General features: G+C 39.7%; 1 protein-coding gene across 15 annotated transcripts in view; it reads right to left on the reverse strand.

Moving 5' to 3' along the window:
- The window catches only part of LOC122874628 (unconventional myosin-IXAa-like), a 148,058-nt gene that overhangs the window by 40,687 nt on the left and 91,851 nt on the right, over positions 1-15,520 (reverse strand). For all 15 annotated transcript variants that reach the window (XM_044192737.1, XM_044192738.1, XM_044192746.1 and 12 more), the window contains 2 exons: positions 9,485-9,601; positions 6,705-6,839 (listed from right to left, as the gene is read on the reverse strand). In XM_044192737.1, the coding sequence (XP_044048672.1) occupies positions 6,705-6,839; positions 9,485-9,601 (252 nt within the window). The remainder of the gene's footprint in view (positions 1-6,704; positions 6,840-9,484; positions 9,602-15,520) is intronic.

Consider the following 15,520-nt stretch of genomic DNA (forward strand, 5'->3'; position numbering starts at 1 on the left):
CAGCTATTGTTTGTTTGCTTTTAAAGATTGTTTTTTTTGCATTTCTGCTTTATTATGATAGTGATAGCTGGAGAGAGACAGGGAAGGCAGGGGACAGAGGGGGTGACATGCAGCAAAGGGCCCAAGAATCGAACCTGGGTAAAGACTCAGCCTTGATACATGGTACGCGCTCTACCAGGTGAGCTACCGGGGCGCCCCAGTTGGCAACAATTTTAATAGTTGATTTTTTTTTTAAAGTAAAAATTAAATTTTTGCTTGTTCCAGCTTTTCAAATGTGAAGATTTGAAGCTTTTCTTTGTCCTACAGGATAGTAAATGTAATGTCTTTGAGTTTGGGTTAACTATAATGGGCATTTTTCATTATTTTCTGACATTTTCTAGACAAAATTATTAATTTACTAATTGAGAAAATAATTGGCAAAATACTTAATAATGAAAATTATCGACAGTTGCAGTCCTAGTTAGAACATATTTTATTTATCATTTCAACCTCTCTAAACTCAGTACTATTCGTCTTTAAAGTGGCGTGGGGTCCAGAGAGTTGCTGGTTTATTCTTCTTCCAGGCTGTTTTCATAGCAGTCCAATTAAGGCACTGATGTAGGCTGAGAATGGCAAGTGAAGGCAACTAAACTAAATGCAACCTGGTAAAACAGAAAAAGCAGCAGTACTCTGGACCCTGAGGGCTGACCAGTAGACTTTACAGAAAATGGGGACATTAAAATCAAAACAGTGCAGCAGATAGGAGAGGTCAGATGAAAATGACACAGACGTATCTAGGCTATCAGAGGAGACACAGAAAGACAACAGCATCACAGTATAACTCGGAGCATTTCAGAGCCCACAACCCATTCCCCGTTGAAAGCCAGGTCTTGTCTGGTTTCCGTCCTGTCAGCAAAGACGACGCTAAACTGAGCAAGTGCTCACCAAAACTGGAAGACATTGACAAATCCTGGTTTCTGCATTCCACTGTGGTGGAAAGTAACTCAGAACATTTACTCAAGTACAGTTTTGAGGTACTTGTATTTTATTTGAGTAATTCCATTTTATGCTACTTCATGCTTATACTCCACTACATTTCAGAGGGAAATATTGTACTATTGTACTACAACAGACGTAACAGATATTGGGACACAGAAGTGACACAGATGTAAAAATCTCATCCCAAAACCAATCTGCGAGCAATAAAAGCCCTAAAACTTCCTGCTGTGCTAAGAAAGCAGGGAGTTCTGTTGTGGTCGATGAGGTTGGTCAGGATTTGTGGCCATCCCTCCATCTATTAGTCAACTCTGTCTGTTCTCTGCTGGGTAACGCAGCTTTCAAGCGACCTGAATTGTGTTTAGCCTGGCACCCTGCTGTCGAGGTGAAGGAGGCCGTGAGTGTGTTTGTGTGTGATTCTCCATGTCTCCTGCTATCTCTCTATCTCTTCTTTCTTTATATTTCTCCCTCCCTCAGCGCCCCTTCTCTCTTGTTATGACAGCAGCGTGTTTTTTTTGTTGTTGTTTTTTTTTGAGCAGACAGGAGGAACAGCGGTGCAATCATAGGCGCTGGAGCAAGTTCTGGTGGTTTTAAAAACACAGAGAGAAAAAGGCACGAAACTGACAAAGACGCAGATAAAAAAAAGAAGACACGCTCGCTGTGTTGTCATTAAACATGCTCTGTACTGTAAGGCGGTTTTGCTTTTTTGTCGTCAATGTAGAAAAGGAGCGCATCTGAGTCTCGCAGTCGACCAGCATGACTCACAAAAATGACGTCAAGGAATGAGCTGGACTGTGCGATATGAATAAGGGCGTAGAGTGCGGAATATCTGCATCAAAACTTCACTTTGCCAATTTATGAATAATTGACTTTATTAGGTTGACCATTAATATAATAAAGAGCACATTTAGTTAAAATCTGGCAGTTCCTATTAAGGAGGGAGGAACTTACTTCTGTTGGACTCTTACAATGAACAATAACAGTAGGCAGTAGGAGTCCTCCCTTCTATAAGATGAAGGTGAAACTGGCTACATGTTTTTTATTTCTTCACTCAGCCAGGACATCTCATGAGTTCATCACATGACACCGTGTTTGCCTAAGGCGGTGGCTGTCATGTGTTTTTTTTACTTACACAGAAAAGAAATCAAGCACCAATTGGCATGTTGAGTGTAAACACTGGACTCGAGAGTCACACACATACACACACACGCACACACGCCCTCCTCCATCTCACTGAGGGTTGTGGTTGGTGTGGCCCTATTAGCTTTGGCTGCTGTTCCGAAGGTAAACACACACTGTTGATAAGACCAACTGATTGGATGGAGGGGGGTGAAGCCTCCTCGGAAGGAGAAGAGGAAAATCCCCGTGATGGAAAGTCAAAATCACCTTTCAAAGTCAGAATGATGGACAAAGAGAAAGCAGTAGTTCATGCTTGTTCTCACAAAACAAGTTACAATTTCACTTATTTTGTCTTTAATCAAATCATCAGATGCTGAACTTATGTCAAACTTTCAACAGAATATATCTTCTCATCCTAGATAGACACCTTAAGCTGGATTCGTTAGTTTTGTGTTCAGGGGTTATGGCGTATACATACTCAACGAACGTAGCCACTGTAGGCTATGCCGTAGCTGATGTGCAACCCCTAAAAAAATGTAACTACATGTTGGGGCTACGGCGGCTAAAAAGATACCACGTGGAGACCGGCAGGAACCGTGATTGGTCAACTTGAGCTGCTTGTGTTTTCTCTAACAAATTCCTGATCTTATATAGTATTCTGCTCCTTTTCTACTGCAAACATTCTGCTCACCGTGATTGCTGTTTTCTCCCACACAGTTGATGAAATAACATAAACACAGTAATTGCACGGAACAGTCTCATATTTAGTCATGAAACGAGGAGAACCTTACAGTACCACTATCACTTGGATCATGAGGTGAATGAAAGAATGCAAACACAGCTACTGTGGGGAAAATAATTAACAACAAATGTTTGCACGGAGGATTTCTGTAATTTCAATTTTCTTATTTCTGCTTCAGTTAACCAAAAAGGAGCTTGCTATCATTATTAGCATCCTCTGTAAAAGAGATTTTTAGGCAAGCAGAGGGACAAATTTGGAAACTTCATCCCCATTTTGGGATATCAAAAGCCATGGTCTTCCTTTAAATGGGTGCATTGACATTTTCTAATAAATTCGTAATAAACTCAGAACAAATAACAAAAACGTCAGTATCTTGATTAACGTTTAGTTTGGTGAGTTTATTTAAGCCAGGAAAGTTTCTTTGTCTTCTAAAGGTAACTGAGCGCCAGCAGTTTAAGGCTCAATACAATGCAACAGACAAGGTGTGTGTGAGTGCTTTCTCTCCTCATGACGTCAAACTGAGGGTAGAGGAGTCCCGTGGCGTGAACTGCACAACTTTATTCAAACAAACACAAATCAGTAGAGATCTGGCAACCCCCAATTAGGAAGCTATACCAACCTGCCTCAGAGGGGCCCCAGAGCTCAGCACCACCTCAAGTGTTGTCCTGTCAAATAAACTCAAGAGAGGCAGAGAGCCAAAGGTTTGGAGGACCCCAGTGATTAAAGGATAATAAACGTGAACTCTGCTGAAACAATACTGGGCACCGCCATGTGAGGGTGAGCGTCTCAGCAGCACTTTGACACTTATTAGTTGAACAAAACACAGGAACAAAAACCTCCAAGTGAAAGGTTCAGTCAAAACAGAGATAGCCATCGAGGAGCACCTGCTGTCACAGAATGACTGATAACACAAAAATTAAACAACTTACAGTTGTTAAAAGTACAGTAGGAAGCTATTGTTGACAGAAAACACTTTTATATTATTATTATTATTATTATTATTATTATTATCTGCAGACAGTCAAAGATTTAATAGAGGTATTAATGTTTTATTTTTTCTATAAAATAGATATTTGGCATTTTGACAATGAAACATTTTACCAGTTAGTAAAGAAAAAGAACATTTTCTGTATATTATTAAACAAGAGTCTACAGCCATGCTAGCAGCTCTGTGAGGCCGTACTTAGACACAGCACTGCTTTGAGCTAAATGCTAACATCAGCATGCTAACATGCTTACAATAACACTGCAAACATGTTTATCAAGTATAATGTTTTAAATGTTGATTATCCAAGTTTAGAGTATTAGCATGCTAACATTTGCTAATTAGTACTAAATTGTACAGCTGAGGCTGATGGGAATGTTATTCATTTTGCAAGTATTTGCTCAAACAAAGTATTGGACAAATTATTATTTTTTTAATTTTATTTATTTAAAGTAATCTTTTCTATTGTCTAGCTTTGATGGCAGTTATTTTAATGTTGTCCTTGTATGACCATCAGCTTCAGCAGCGGAAAAACTAGATGTTAAATGAAAGCCCCAGAGTGCTTAACCGTCAATATTTCATTTAGAGTATAACAACCTGTTTGTTCGTACATGTTACATCCTGCAGTGTGTGTGTGTGTGTGTGTGTGTGTGCGTGCGTAGGGCCTGAGGGCTAACTGTCAGAAATAGATAACAGAACCATTAGCGTATCGGCAGTCTGTGATCTTCATTGAGGGTGAAGGGACGTTACTGCACTCGTTCACTAAAACACTGCTCTTTTTCCACTCTGTTCCTCTCCTCATTTAGCCTTCAGCGTTTGGCCCGCGTGCTAAGTTGCCACAACCAATCACGGTTCAGTACAAGACAGATGAGAGCTGACAGCTACTGTGACTCAGTCCAACTGATTGGGACTCATCAAAATGTCTCTCTCTCTTTGCTTTCCCTCTCACTGTTCTCTCGCTTGTTCTATGGATATTATTTGGAATAAATAATAAAACATGCGCACTGAATATTAAGTGGTTCGGCAGTTGGTATCTGAATAAATGAGCATAATGAATACATAATATAGCTGCTTAGGGATTAGTGGTTCAGTAATTGTCCTTTTGAGTGGAGGAGAGAGGGAAAGAGAGACAGAGAGAGAGAGAGGGTAGTTATGACGTCTCTTTGATCAGAGAAACAATGATGAAATTACATGAGAAAAGAAAAAAGGAAAGGGAGAGTGATGCCATTCAGAGGCATGAAGAGTAAAAACAAACAAACAAACCAAGCCAAGCCAGAAAAAATTTACAACAACCTACAAAGAAGCTAAAAGTGTTGCTGGTGTGAGCAGCAGTTAGCTTGACTCCTGCACTCTCACCCAGCCTGTTCTGGTCATTCAGCACTTTTCCTCTGACCTTTTACTATAATGTATAATAAGTGTGCGTGCTAATTTAACCTAGCTGCAGACTTAGAGCTGGGAATATTCAACTTGCAAAGACCGGTTGCTTGCATAAGTGAAAGGTCTGACAATGTTAGTCTAGTCATGTTTTATAAAGAGCCAAGCACTGAGTATGATTGAAGATAAAACTACAACACTTGTAGCTTGCATGTATGCATGTAGGTTTCTTATATCCATAGCTACTATAACCATAGATTATGGGGTAGGACCGTCAGAATGGAGATACCAGTCTTGTAGTTAGTAAGGCTAGTTATCTACAGGTAGTGATTGTCTGAAAGCATTTATGTTAAATGTAGAGATCACTAATTGAGCTGCAAGTAAATAAGGCAGGTCGAGGGGCACAGTGAGCAGTTGTATTGAGTTTAGTTCGACATTTTGAGAAGCTGGGAGTAGTTGCCAGGCAACCAGTGGGGTGTCCAGGAAGTAACTGATAACTGATAATAGTCCAGCACATACCCCTCTGTATCTGAACTGTTGCTTCTACACTTTTTACACGTTTTTGTGCAGATTAAACAAACAAAATATAACATTTTAATTAGTGAGCTTTAAAAAGGTGCTGGTGGGCGGATTTTGTTACCTTTGGACAGAGCCAGGCTAGCTGTTTCCCCCTGTTTTCAGTCTTTATGCTAAGCTAAGCTAACCACCTGCTGGATCCAGCTACATATTTACCATGAAGACACGAGAGTGGTATTGATCTTCTCATCTAAATCGCAGCAAGAAAGCAAAGAATATTTCCTAAAATATCAAACTATTATGTTCTTTCACTGGTGATACATTGATTCTTCCTGTCATGAGGGAAAATTTACAAATTTATTTTTAGAATATTTTTGGTCAAACTCTTGTTTATGGTATCTCATCTTTTTCTTATCTGTAATCACTATTATTGAAATTGTTTTACCCAATACTGTTTTCCCAGTTCCAGTCTTCAGCCTTTATTAAAAGTGTGTTTAGCATAGTGAGCAGAGGAAAATGCTACAGATCAGATTAAACAACCAAGATGTGTGAAAAACATGTCAGAAAACATGGACAGCACTACAAAAGCAGCTCCTTGTCACAATGTGTTAAGCCTCATTGTACTGCATTCAGAGCTGAAGAGGAAGCCATCCATTTTCACTAGTTTGACGTATGAAAGGAAACTGCAAAGTCAGGAGGGAGGGCCTATTCTTCACTGCATCAGTTAACTCAATCAAAAGCATAAAGGCATTTTTGAGGAATAGCCACAATAATGTGACGCTAGTGCATAAACTAACGTCACTGGATACCAAGACACACTGTAGCAGATCGTGTATAAATGTTTGTGTGTTGTTAACATCATCGTAGCGTCAGTAAAACACAAAATGCAATGACGTGTTATCAGCAGCTGCACAATAGTCATTGTGTGGATGGTAAAAAAAAAAAAAAAAGGCCGAAATGGTGCAGAGAGTAGAGGAGATTAGAACACTCTACCTGTTCTAATTTGAAGATGTGTTGGTTGAAGTAGTGCTGCAGCCGTTCGTTGGCGAAGTTGATGCAGAACTGCTCAAAGCTGTTGTTCTCATAATCCTCAAAGCCAAAGATGTCCAGGACTCCTATGGACAGAATCTGGTGAAGAAGACAGACACCTCATTTTCTTTCCATATTTTACACATTTATGAGCTCAGTGTGATAAAAAAAAAAGATGGAAAAATGCAACACTGTAAACATCAATAAAAATGATTCTTTATCATCTTTATTTAGAGATATTTTTTATTGTGTTTCTTTTCTAATCCCGTTCTTTACAGCAACAGCGACCCAGTTGCCCCCTGGGTGTCAGTAAGATTCATGTCATCATATATCATTAATATGCGCCATCTGAAAGAGGCATTTACTCAAAGAGGGCCTTTAATCATGAAATGGACTATAAAAGCTGTTTCTAATTTAATTTTATTTTATCCAGCAGCGTTTCATTTTCTCCCCAAAGGGCAATTTTTTTTACTCTGGCATGAAAACTTACATGAGCACACGCTGCATATATAAACTGTTATCTGTACATAAGAACAATGACCTTGACAGAAAGTGCAACCTCATCGACCCCCTGACAGCACAGAGGGAGGGCAAACACACACACAGATGATGTCAGTGCCAAGGGAAACACACACATACATACACACACACACACACACACACACACACACACACTGTACTGGGACAGCCGAGGACCACTGGGGGTAAACTGAGCTGAAGCGAACTTGATGCCATCTGCCCAAATGGTCTTGGCACACAAACTAACACACACACACACACACACACACACACACACACTGAATGATCTGTTTCCTAATCCTTTAGATGCCCCCACAGGGTCTGACTTGCCAGCTGCCACCCCAACACACACACACACACACACACACACACACACACACGGGCAGTGGAATTTTCATATTACACCACTTCCTGCCTCTGGGAGTGGAGGAAGCCAGGAAACCAGAAAGCAGGGAATCAAGTCTTGACTGACAGACAGACAGCAGCAGGATGGGGAGCATGAGTCAGACGAATGAGGAAAGACAAAAGCAACAAAGGGAAGACATGAACAGGAGGTAAATATTTCTCCTCCATCAGTATAACAGGCCTTTTTCACAGTAGACTTTTTCACTTGTCATCGTAGGAAAAGCACAGGTGTAATTAATACCCTTAATAATGGCTCTGTTCCATTTAAGTTAGCTTTGTCAGTGAGCCAGCATACACAGTAGCAGAGCCTTGAAACTATTAAAGCTAAATGGTGTGCAGCTCTTATTAATATCATCATTTACAGGTGTGGTTTTCCTGCTACGTCGTGTGAAAATGTCTGCCTATGCAATACGCCAATGTAATGTTTTTTTCTTGTCCTCTTACTCAGAGGGAAGCCGTGAGTGTCATTGCTTACAGAGCGAGCAATAATGGAATAGAATACAACTTTATTGTCCGCAAAAGTGGAAAATTGTCTTTGGCCCATCCAGCAGTTCATTAAAACTTCAAAACGCACACACACCACATAACGAAAACACTGACAGTATGAATACTCCAAGTAATAAAATACAATACTCAAAATTTAAGAAAAGCACCTTAAAATAAATTCAGTCTCTAAGATTTGAGCAAGTCAAATGCCTGTAGGATAAATGACTTATTATTTTGTAGAGGATGCACCTGTCCACACCTTCTGTTCCCAAAGAGCCCCCAACTGGCTGTGTGGCCTTGTGATTCATTAACTGGCCCCACTGATGGCCCTCGCCAGCTTGCTCCTGTATTTACTTTTACTGTTACAATGCAGTGATATTGTATGACAGAGCACTTTCAATGAGACATTTATAGACTACTTGAAAGATATGTTGACTTATGCCAAAACTATTAAGTCATTTGAGCAAATAAATATGTTTTGTACATTTCTTGAAAACATAATCCACATGAACAGAGAAAACAAAGTTTACTATCTAAGAATATTATATATAATATATAATATAAAGCACAAAATCTTATGTGTGAGCTCAGAATAAAGAATATTTCCACCTGGTGGTGATGCAATTCAGCTAGTTGGTTCATGTGACCGGTTTAAACTGACTTGTGGTTAAAGGTGCTTTCTTAGTTTGAAAGGGCGATACTGAAATAGAAAAACCCTTCAACACCTTTTATATGAATGTTAAACCGTCACTAGAACAGAAGAGAACAGAATTTGACTGTCCGCCATTGTGGAAAATTGTCTTTGCTAATCTGGCAGTTAATTAAAACACACAGTTAGCACGTGACTTTACATAACAACACTGTCACTATAAATACTCTCATATACTTGAATATACTACTACTGGATATTGTATTGTATGTTACCATGACAGCACAACTGCAAAGCCCAGAAAGTACGCACTTGAGATGTTCAAGATAAGTTGCCTGCTTTCATTTGTTTATGATAGAATTTGTTAGTATGAAATCAATAAAACCAAAAATAACAAACACATCTTGGTTTCTGAAAAGAATTATGAGCTTGCATACCTTTTAAGTGTGTATTTGTTTCTATGTTGTCTGTGTCCACGGTTTAAGATGAACTGAACTGATACATACCTGTTTTGAACTGTTAACAAGATGCCAAAATGTTGTTTATGTTACTGGTTTTATAAAGTTTGGAGAAAAAAATGTTTTGGTTTGAGTGCAAGGAAATATCTACCTACAGATATTGTAGGTGTGTTTCTGTATGTGAAAACACGGGATGTCTTTAAATGTGTGTGTGTTTTCATTCCTACCTTTGAGTTGTCCTCCAGGTCCCTGTTGTTTAGCAGGGCATGGTTGGTCCTGAACACAATCCAGTCAAACAGCGCGCTGTACAGCGACTTGGCCATGGAGTCCCTCACCGTGCCTGCCTACACACACACACACACACAAACACACACACACACAGAACACATCAGTTTCTTCCTGATCAAAAACAGATGGATTTCTTAATCTGGAACAGGAGCAAATACTGTTTAAGCCCACTGAATGTGTTTTATCACTCTCTCACTCTCACACACTGCAGTAACTCTCCTCTGCTGCTCAGCCATTTTTATTTCACAGTGGTGGTAGTGTTTTTGTGGTGGCCCGCAAGTGTTAAATTAATACAGAGGGAACACTTATGCAACCAGAGAGTATATAACCTGCTCTTTTTCTTCAACAGCATGGCACAAAGTAATTCTGCAGCATGGCCACTGTTACTGGTTATTGCTTTAACAACTATTGCAGGCAGCGTATGAAAGAAACCTGCCAACTTCACTATATCTAACCCAAATTACCTGCCAACTGCAGTAGCTTGGGTCAGAGCAACAAGACAAACACAACATTAATGTTCCCTCTCTTCTCTGGAACTGGATCAGTGTCATATTAAATGTGTGCAGTGGGAAGAGAAGGTCTAATGAACTACTGCACAGGGAGTAGCCTAGTTATCTGATGGGATTGACTGAGGGAATGAAAATATCTGGAAACCACAAGGAAAAGCAGAGATGGACAGCTCAGAAATGCTGTTGTGAACAGTTAATCAATGGATAAATGGTGTTTTAAATCAAATGAGACTGTCAATTTGGATCAGGACACTATAGAAATCTACTTTCACAATCGTTTAAGTAATTTATCAGCAGAAAAGTCAAAAATGTACTATTTTAGACGATTGTGAATTCAATATATTTGGGTTTTGGACTGTGGGTCAGACCAAACAAGCAATCTGAAGACATCGCCATAGGCTCTGGGAGACATTATGATGGACATTTGTTACTATTTTCTGACATTTTATTCACTAAAGGATTAATTGAAAAAAATAATTACAGTTTAACTGATAATGCAAATAACGGTTGACCCACCTAGTTAGACATTTTGGCCCAACAGCTAACTTGCTTTCTAACCAGAATTAGATGACAAGATCATCACCACTCTCATATCTGTACGTTAAATATGAAGCTAGGGCCAGGAGGCGATTAGCTTAGCTTAGCATAAAGACTGGAAGCAGGGGGAAACAGTTAGCCTGGCTCTGTCTAGATTTAAAAAATATCTGCCTACCAGCACCTCCAAATTTTACTAATTAACATGTTATTTCTTGTTAATTCTATTTAATTTAAAACAGAAATTTAAAAGCAAGTAATGGTTTTATGGGGAGTTATCGTAGGTGCATGTTCTTTTTTTTAACCTTTGGACAGAGCCAGGCTAGCTGTTTCCCCCTGTTTCCAGCCTTGATGCTAAGCTAAGTTAATCGCCAGCTGGCTCTACCTTCATATTTAGCATAAAGTACCTATTAGCTCAAGTAAGCTACCATCAGTGCTAACAGTCTGCTAGCAACTATGCTATTGTAATTTAGAGATGGGAAATGCCAGGGAGCTGCAGGCTGTTGTTATTAAGAAATTGTTCAAGGTTTATAACAACAGCCACTTTGTATTTAGTGCGCAAACACGGGTCCTGCGTTAAAGCTCCCAGAGTGCTCACAACTCTTGAGTTACTGTTCTTATGTTTGGTAGACTTGCTGTGTGAAATGCTTTAATACTCTAGGTGTTTTCAGTCAGGAGCCAGAGCCTTAAGTGCCTCCAGACCTGCATATCACTATTTGGACAACTTTTTTATGGATTACTTTTTGATCCATAAAAAAACAACACTGCCAGGAGGAGCCTTTATTATGCCTCAACAAGCCAAAAAGCAACTAAGCTCTCTCTTTAGATATGATGAAAGGCGTGCTAAGCTAACATAAGCTGACTTAAATGGAGACTTGGACACCAGAGCACGTTCTTCGGCAGCAAGAAGTGTTCTGATTGAATGGGGAGTGGAACAAGACAAAAGAAATCTGCTTCAACTAGGTCAAACATTTACATGCCAGGAACCCCAAAATAGTTGTGCAATACAGCAGAGACCCCAATTTGAAAAGACCCTGTTCAGTGTAATCCAATCAGAGTAGATTTAATTTAGCAGAGAAAACAAATAGGAAATGAGGAGGGTGAAACAACCCCTGGTGAGTAACCCCCCCCCAGACACACACACAAAATCACATTGCTCTTCATAAATACTGAGGACCACATAAAACATTGATGAATTAGAGCAGTGAAATCCAAGCGCCCTTGTCAAACACTTAACTGGTTAACCTGCTAACCACAGACAGGGAAGGTTGCAACTTTGGCATCAGAGTGTGTTTATGTCAAATACAGACAGTGATGAGAACAACAGGATGTTTGGTTTTGGCCAGAAAAGGAGTCACACCAAAAATGTAAACATGCACAGTTTATGTAAAGCATTACCACCCAACCAAACAGCTCACTAGAATACTAAGGACGACATCTGAATGTAAATATACAATTTCTAACATTGTATGCCAATCAAGAACTCCAGGAATTCATAAGATGCACAAAATTAAGTTCTTCACGTTTCTCTACAGTGAAATTGGTGCCAACATGACATCTACTTCCTATCAATGCTGAAATGCCAGACACATATAGCCAGATTCCAGTCCAGTTCTCAGATTTGTTTAGCGATCCAAATATGTCTGGTGTTGTGCCCATTGATGACTATTTCTACCAGTTGGAGAAACAGCTGACCAATCAGAGCTTGGTAGGCAGGATTAAGAATGGGGACTTAATAAATTCATGAAGTATAGCGACAGAAAAATGGCAACAAGTGTGGATAAAAATCGACACAGCTGTTTAAATAGTAAGAATGAATGAATGAATGAATGAATGAAGAGAACTTTTTCCTTGCTAAGCTGCAGTGGAGGGAGAGTAACAGAAAGAGGGAATTTTGTGCTACAAAGACTGTAAGATGAACACTTGATTTGTCTAAAACAGATTGCTGAAGCCTCATATTAGCTTCAGCTAAACGTTGGAATGTATTTTTACATGGAAAGTTCAGACAAACCAAATTTGCCAGAGGAAGCTGGTCTGAAGCTTCCTGAATCAATGAGCAAAGACAGGCACACAGACTCACACTACCAGAACATAAAAAATTGAATAAACCAAAATGTCTTTGTGGGACACTGTGAACCTGATCAAGCCTTGATGTGGATGCCTTCACTTTGAAGGACTCGTACAAGCGCCGCCTGCTGAGGCCACATGCAGCCAACAGCCGTGACGAAGCAGAACTGTGCATTTTAAAAGCTGCCTCTTCACTCTTGCATTATTGATTGTTTATGATATTTTTAGCAAATAGGCCTGTGACGTCCCTGCTCCCACAAAGTTATATAAGATTGTAATGAATAATACAACGTTTGAAAAAGAAGCAGGATTTGAATGCTTCAGCAGAAACTCAGGGGATAGTCAGATGTGATGTGAACATGTGACATGCTCAGTGAGCATGCATTGTCTCTGTGTCTGCCATGTAATTTAATTATTCACCACAATGGGAGCAGTTACCCACTAGGAGGAAACGTGGCTGGGAAGCAAATGTGTTGAAAATGTTTTACTGGAGGGCCACCCAAGAAACTGACAAAATAATTAGCAGGACTTTATCAGAGACTTTTGTAAACTGTAACGGTCCTGGCTGTTAAACCAGGACTTAGCTGGTGTTTGTGATTATAAGGCTCTGCTAAGGGGAAGTTGTTGTTCTCTTTCTTTCCATTTCTTTCTCTCTCTCTCTTTCTCCTGAAAACCACAGGAGGTGTGAAACACCAGCATGAGCTCACACTGCACGTGGCCTGCTAGCTTCCTCACTGCAGGATGTTTTGCGTGTGTGCAACATGCCAATCTGCATATGTTTTTAATTTGTATTTATGTAGTTGTTGTTTTTGTCTATGAGTGTACATGTATGTTTATATATGTGATACATGTTTACAGTCCCCCAGCAATGGGAGACTACCTCTACACTCTCGCTATGAGGCTTCAACAACTTAGAAATGAGCCTCTGATTGCTCACTTCCCTTCCCCATGTCTCTCTTTAAACAGGAAGAAGGAAGTGGTGGAGTCCGATTATCTGGAGCCACATCAAAAATGTCAGACAGCACACCTTATCTTGACAGACGTGGGCTCACATGCACAGACACACACATGCACGCGATCATGAACTCGCAGATGCACACTGATATTTTTCTCACTTCTCCAGGCCAGACCAGAAATAAACTGTGTCTAAACCCGAGCTAATCCACAGAGGTCAACATTATTTGCGTCCAGCATGACTGGCTGAAGGTGGGAATTCCCCCTAATTTTACAATAAATGTTATAAATATTAACTTGATAATAGCCGTTTTTGTGAGGTTAAACTCTGATAGCACTTTAGTTTGCATAGACTCCTGGCCTCGATATAAATCCATATATTGTTGTTGTCTTCATAAATGATTTAAGTTTTATTCATTCATTCTAAATGCAAAATCAAATAGGTCTCAATATCAGACTGTTAGCAAAATAACAAAACTGTATAAAGCAGATTTACATAATACAGTATATAGCAAGACTAAGAGTCTACAGCCATGCCAGCAGCTCTGTGAGACTGTACTGCAAGTGCTAGCTCATGGTGGGATCTGTTGGGTCTCTGTAAATAATATTATAAAGAGTACGGTCTAGACCTGCTCTATAGGAAAAGTGCAATGAGATAACTTATGAATTGGCGCTATTTAAATAAAATTGAATTGAATTGAATTACTAAGGCAGAGTGGTGCTTTGAGCTGAATGCTAATGTCAGCATGCTCAAAATGACAATGTTAACATGCTGATGTTTAGCTGGTATGTTTACCATCTTAGTTTAGCGTGTTAGCATGCTAACATTTTCTAATTAGCATTTACCACAAAGCACAGCTGAGGTTAGCGTGGTGAAAAACCAGATCTTTTTATTTATTTTCTTTTGACTATTTTTTTGTGATAAATGTACCATTTTCTTCTTTCCCTTAGCACAATACATCAGTTCCATTATCTCCAGCATTGGGACATGGGACACTTTTAACATGAAAAGAGAAGAGTCTCCTTCCCAAATATATGTACCAAAATGACGAAGAATGTGCTCTTTCATTTATTTTTGTTCTAAATGTGTGATTTGAAAACCCCGATTTCCCAATCACAGAGCATAACTGATAATATAAGCTTAGATGTTATTTCTGCCTTTTCTGAGTTAAGCGTTGCCTTAATAAAACCTTAAAACATAAGCAGGGGCGTGGCTTACTGATCAGAAATATGGCCATTTTAATCTGAGGACCTTTGTGAAAAAGAATCGAAGGCTGGGTTCAAAACTAAAATGTTTCATTTTCATGACACATTCAGCTGAGCCACTAAGGCACTTCTTTAGTGTCCTTGAGCAAGACTGACAGACGTTAACAAACTCAACTCCAGATTCTGACCTCCTTAGAGGTTGCCAAGTTTCATTATTACTCTGTAACCAAAACTAAGCAATTCATAAATGCATTCCACCTGACTCACTCAGGGCTCCATCCAATTAATTTAGGGATCTTATTGGCTGAAGTACGAGAAATTCCAACCTCTATTCTGCAGCCCACTGAGGTGCAGCAGGTCAGACGCCTCACCAAAATCTCCCCATCTCAACTGTGGGTGGACGGGACAGTTGCCTAGCACACTTTCTCAGCCTTTCCCATCCAAGTAGGAAGAAATCATTTCTGAGAAGAACCAGAAACATTTTCCAGGTTCTTTTTTCCACATTTCCTTTGTATAAAAACAGGCGTGTTATGGATTCCACAGGTGGCCTCAGCTCGCTCCCACGGCCCTCAGTCACATCAGGGCAGGGATTCACTTTCGTTGTTCTTGTGGTGTGCACGTGAGCTCTTGTACATCTATCTTTGTGAGGACCTATCTGAGTGTTAGATATAGAGAGTGAGGGCATTTTTGGAAAGTGAGGACATT

The sequence above is a fragment of the Siniperca chuatsi genome, linkage group LG4, assembly GCF_020085105.1.
Source record: "Siniperca chuatsi isolate FFG_IHB_CAS linkage group LG4, ASM2008510v1, whole genome shotgun sequence".
NCBI classification, from domain to species: Eukaryota; Metazoa; Chordata; class Actinopteri; order Centrarchiformes; family Sinipercidae; genus Siniperca; species Siniperca chuatsi.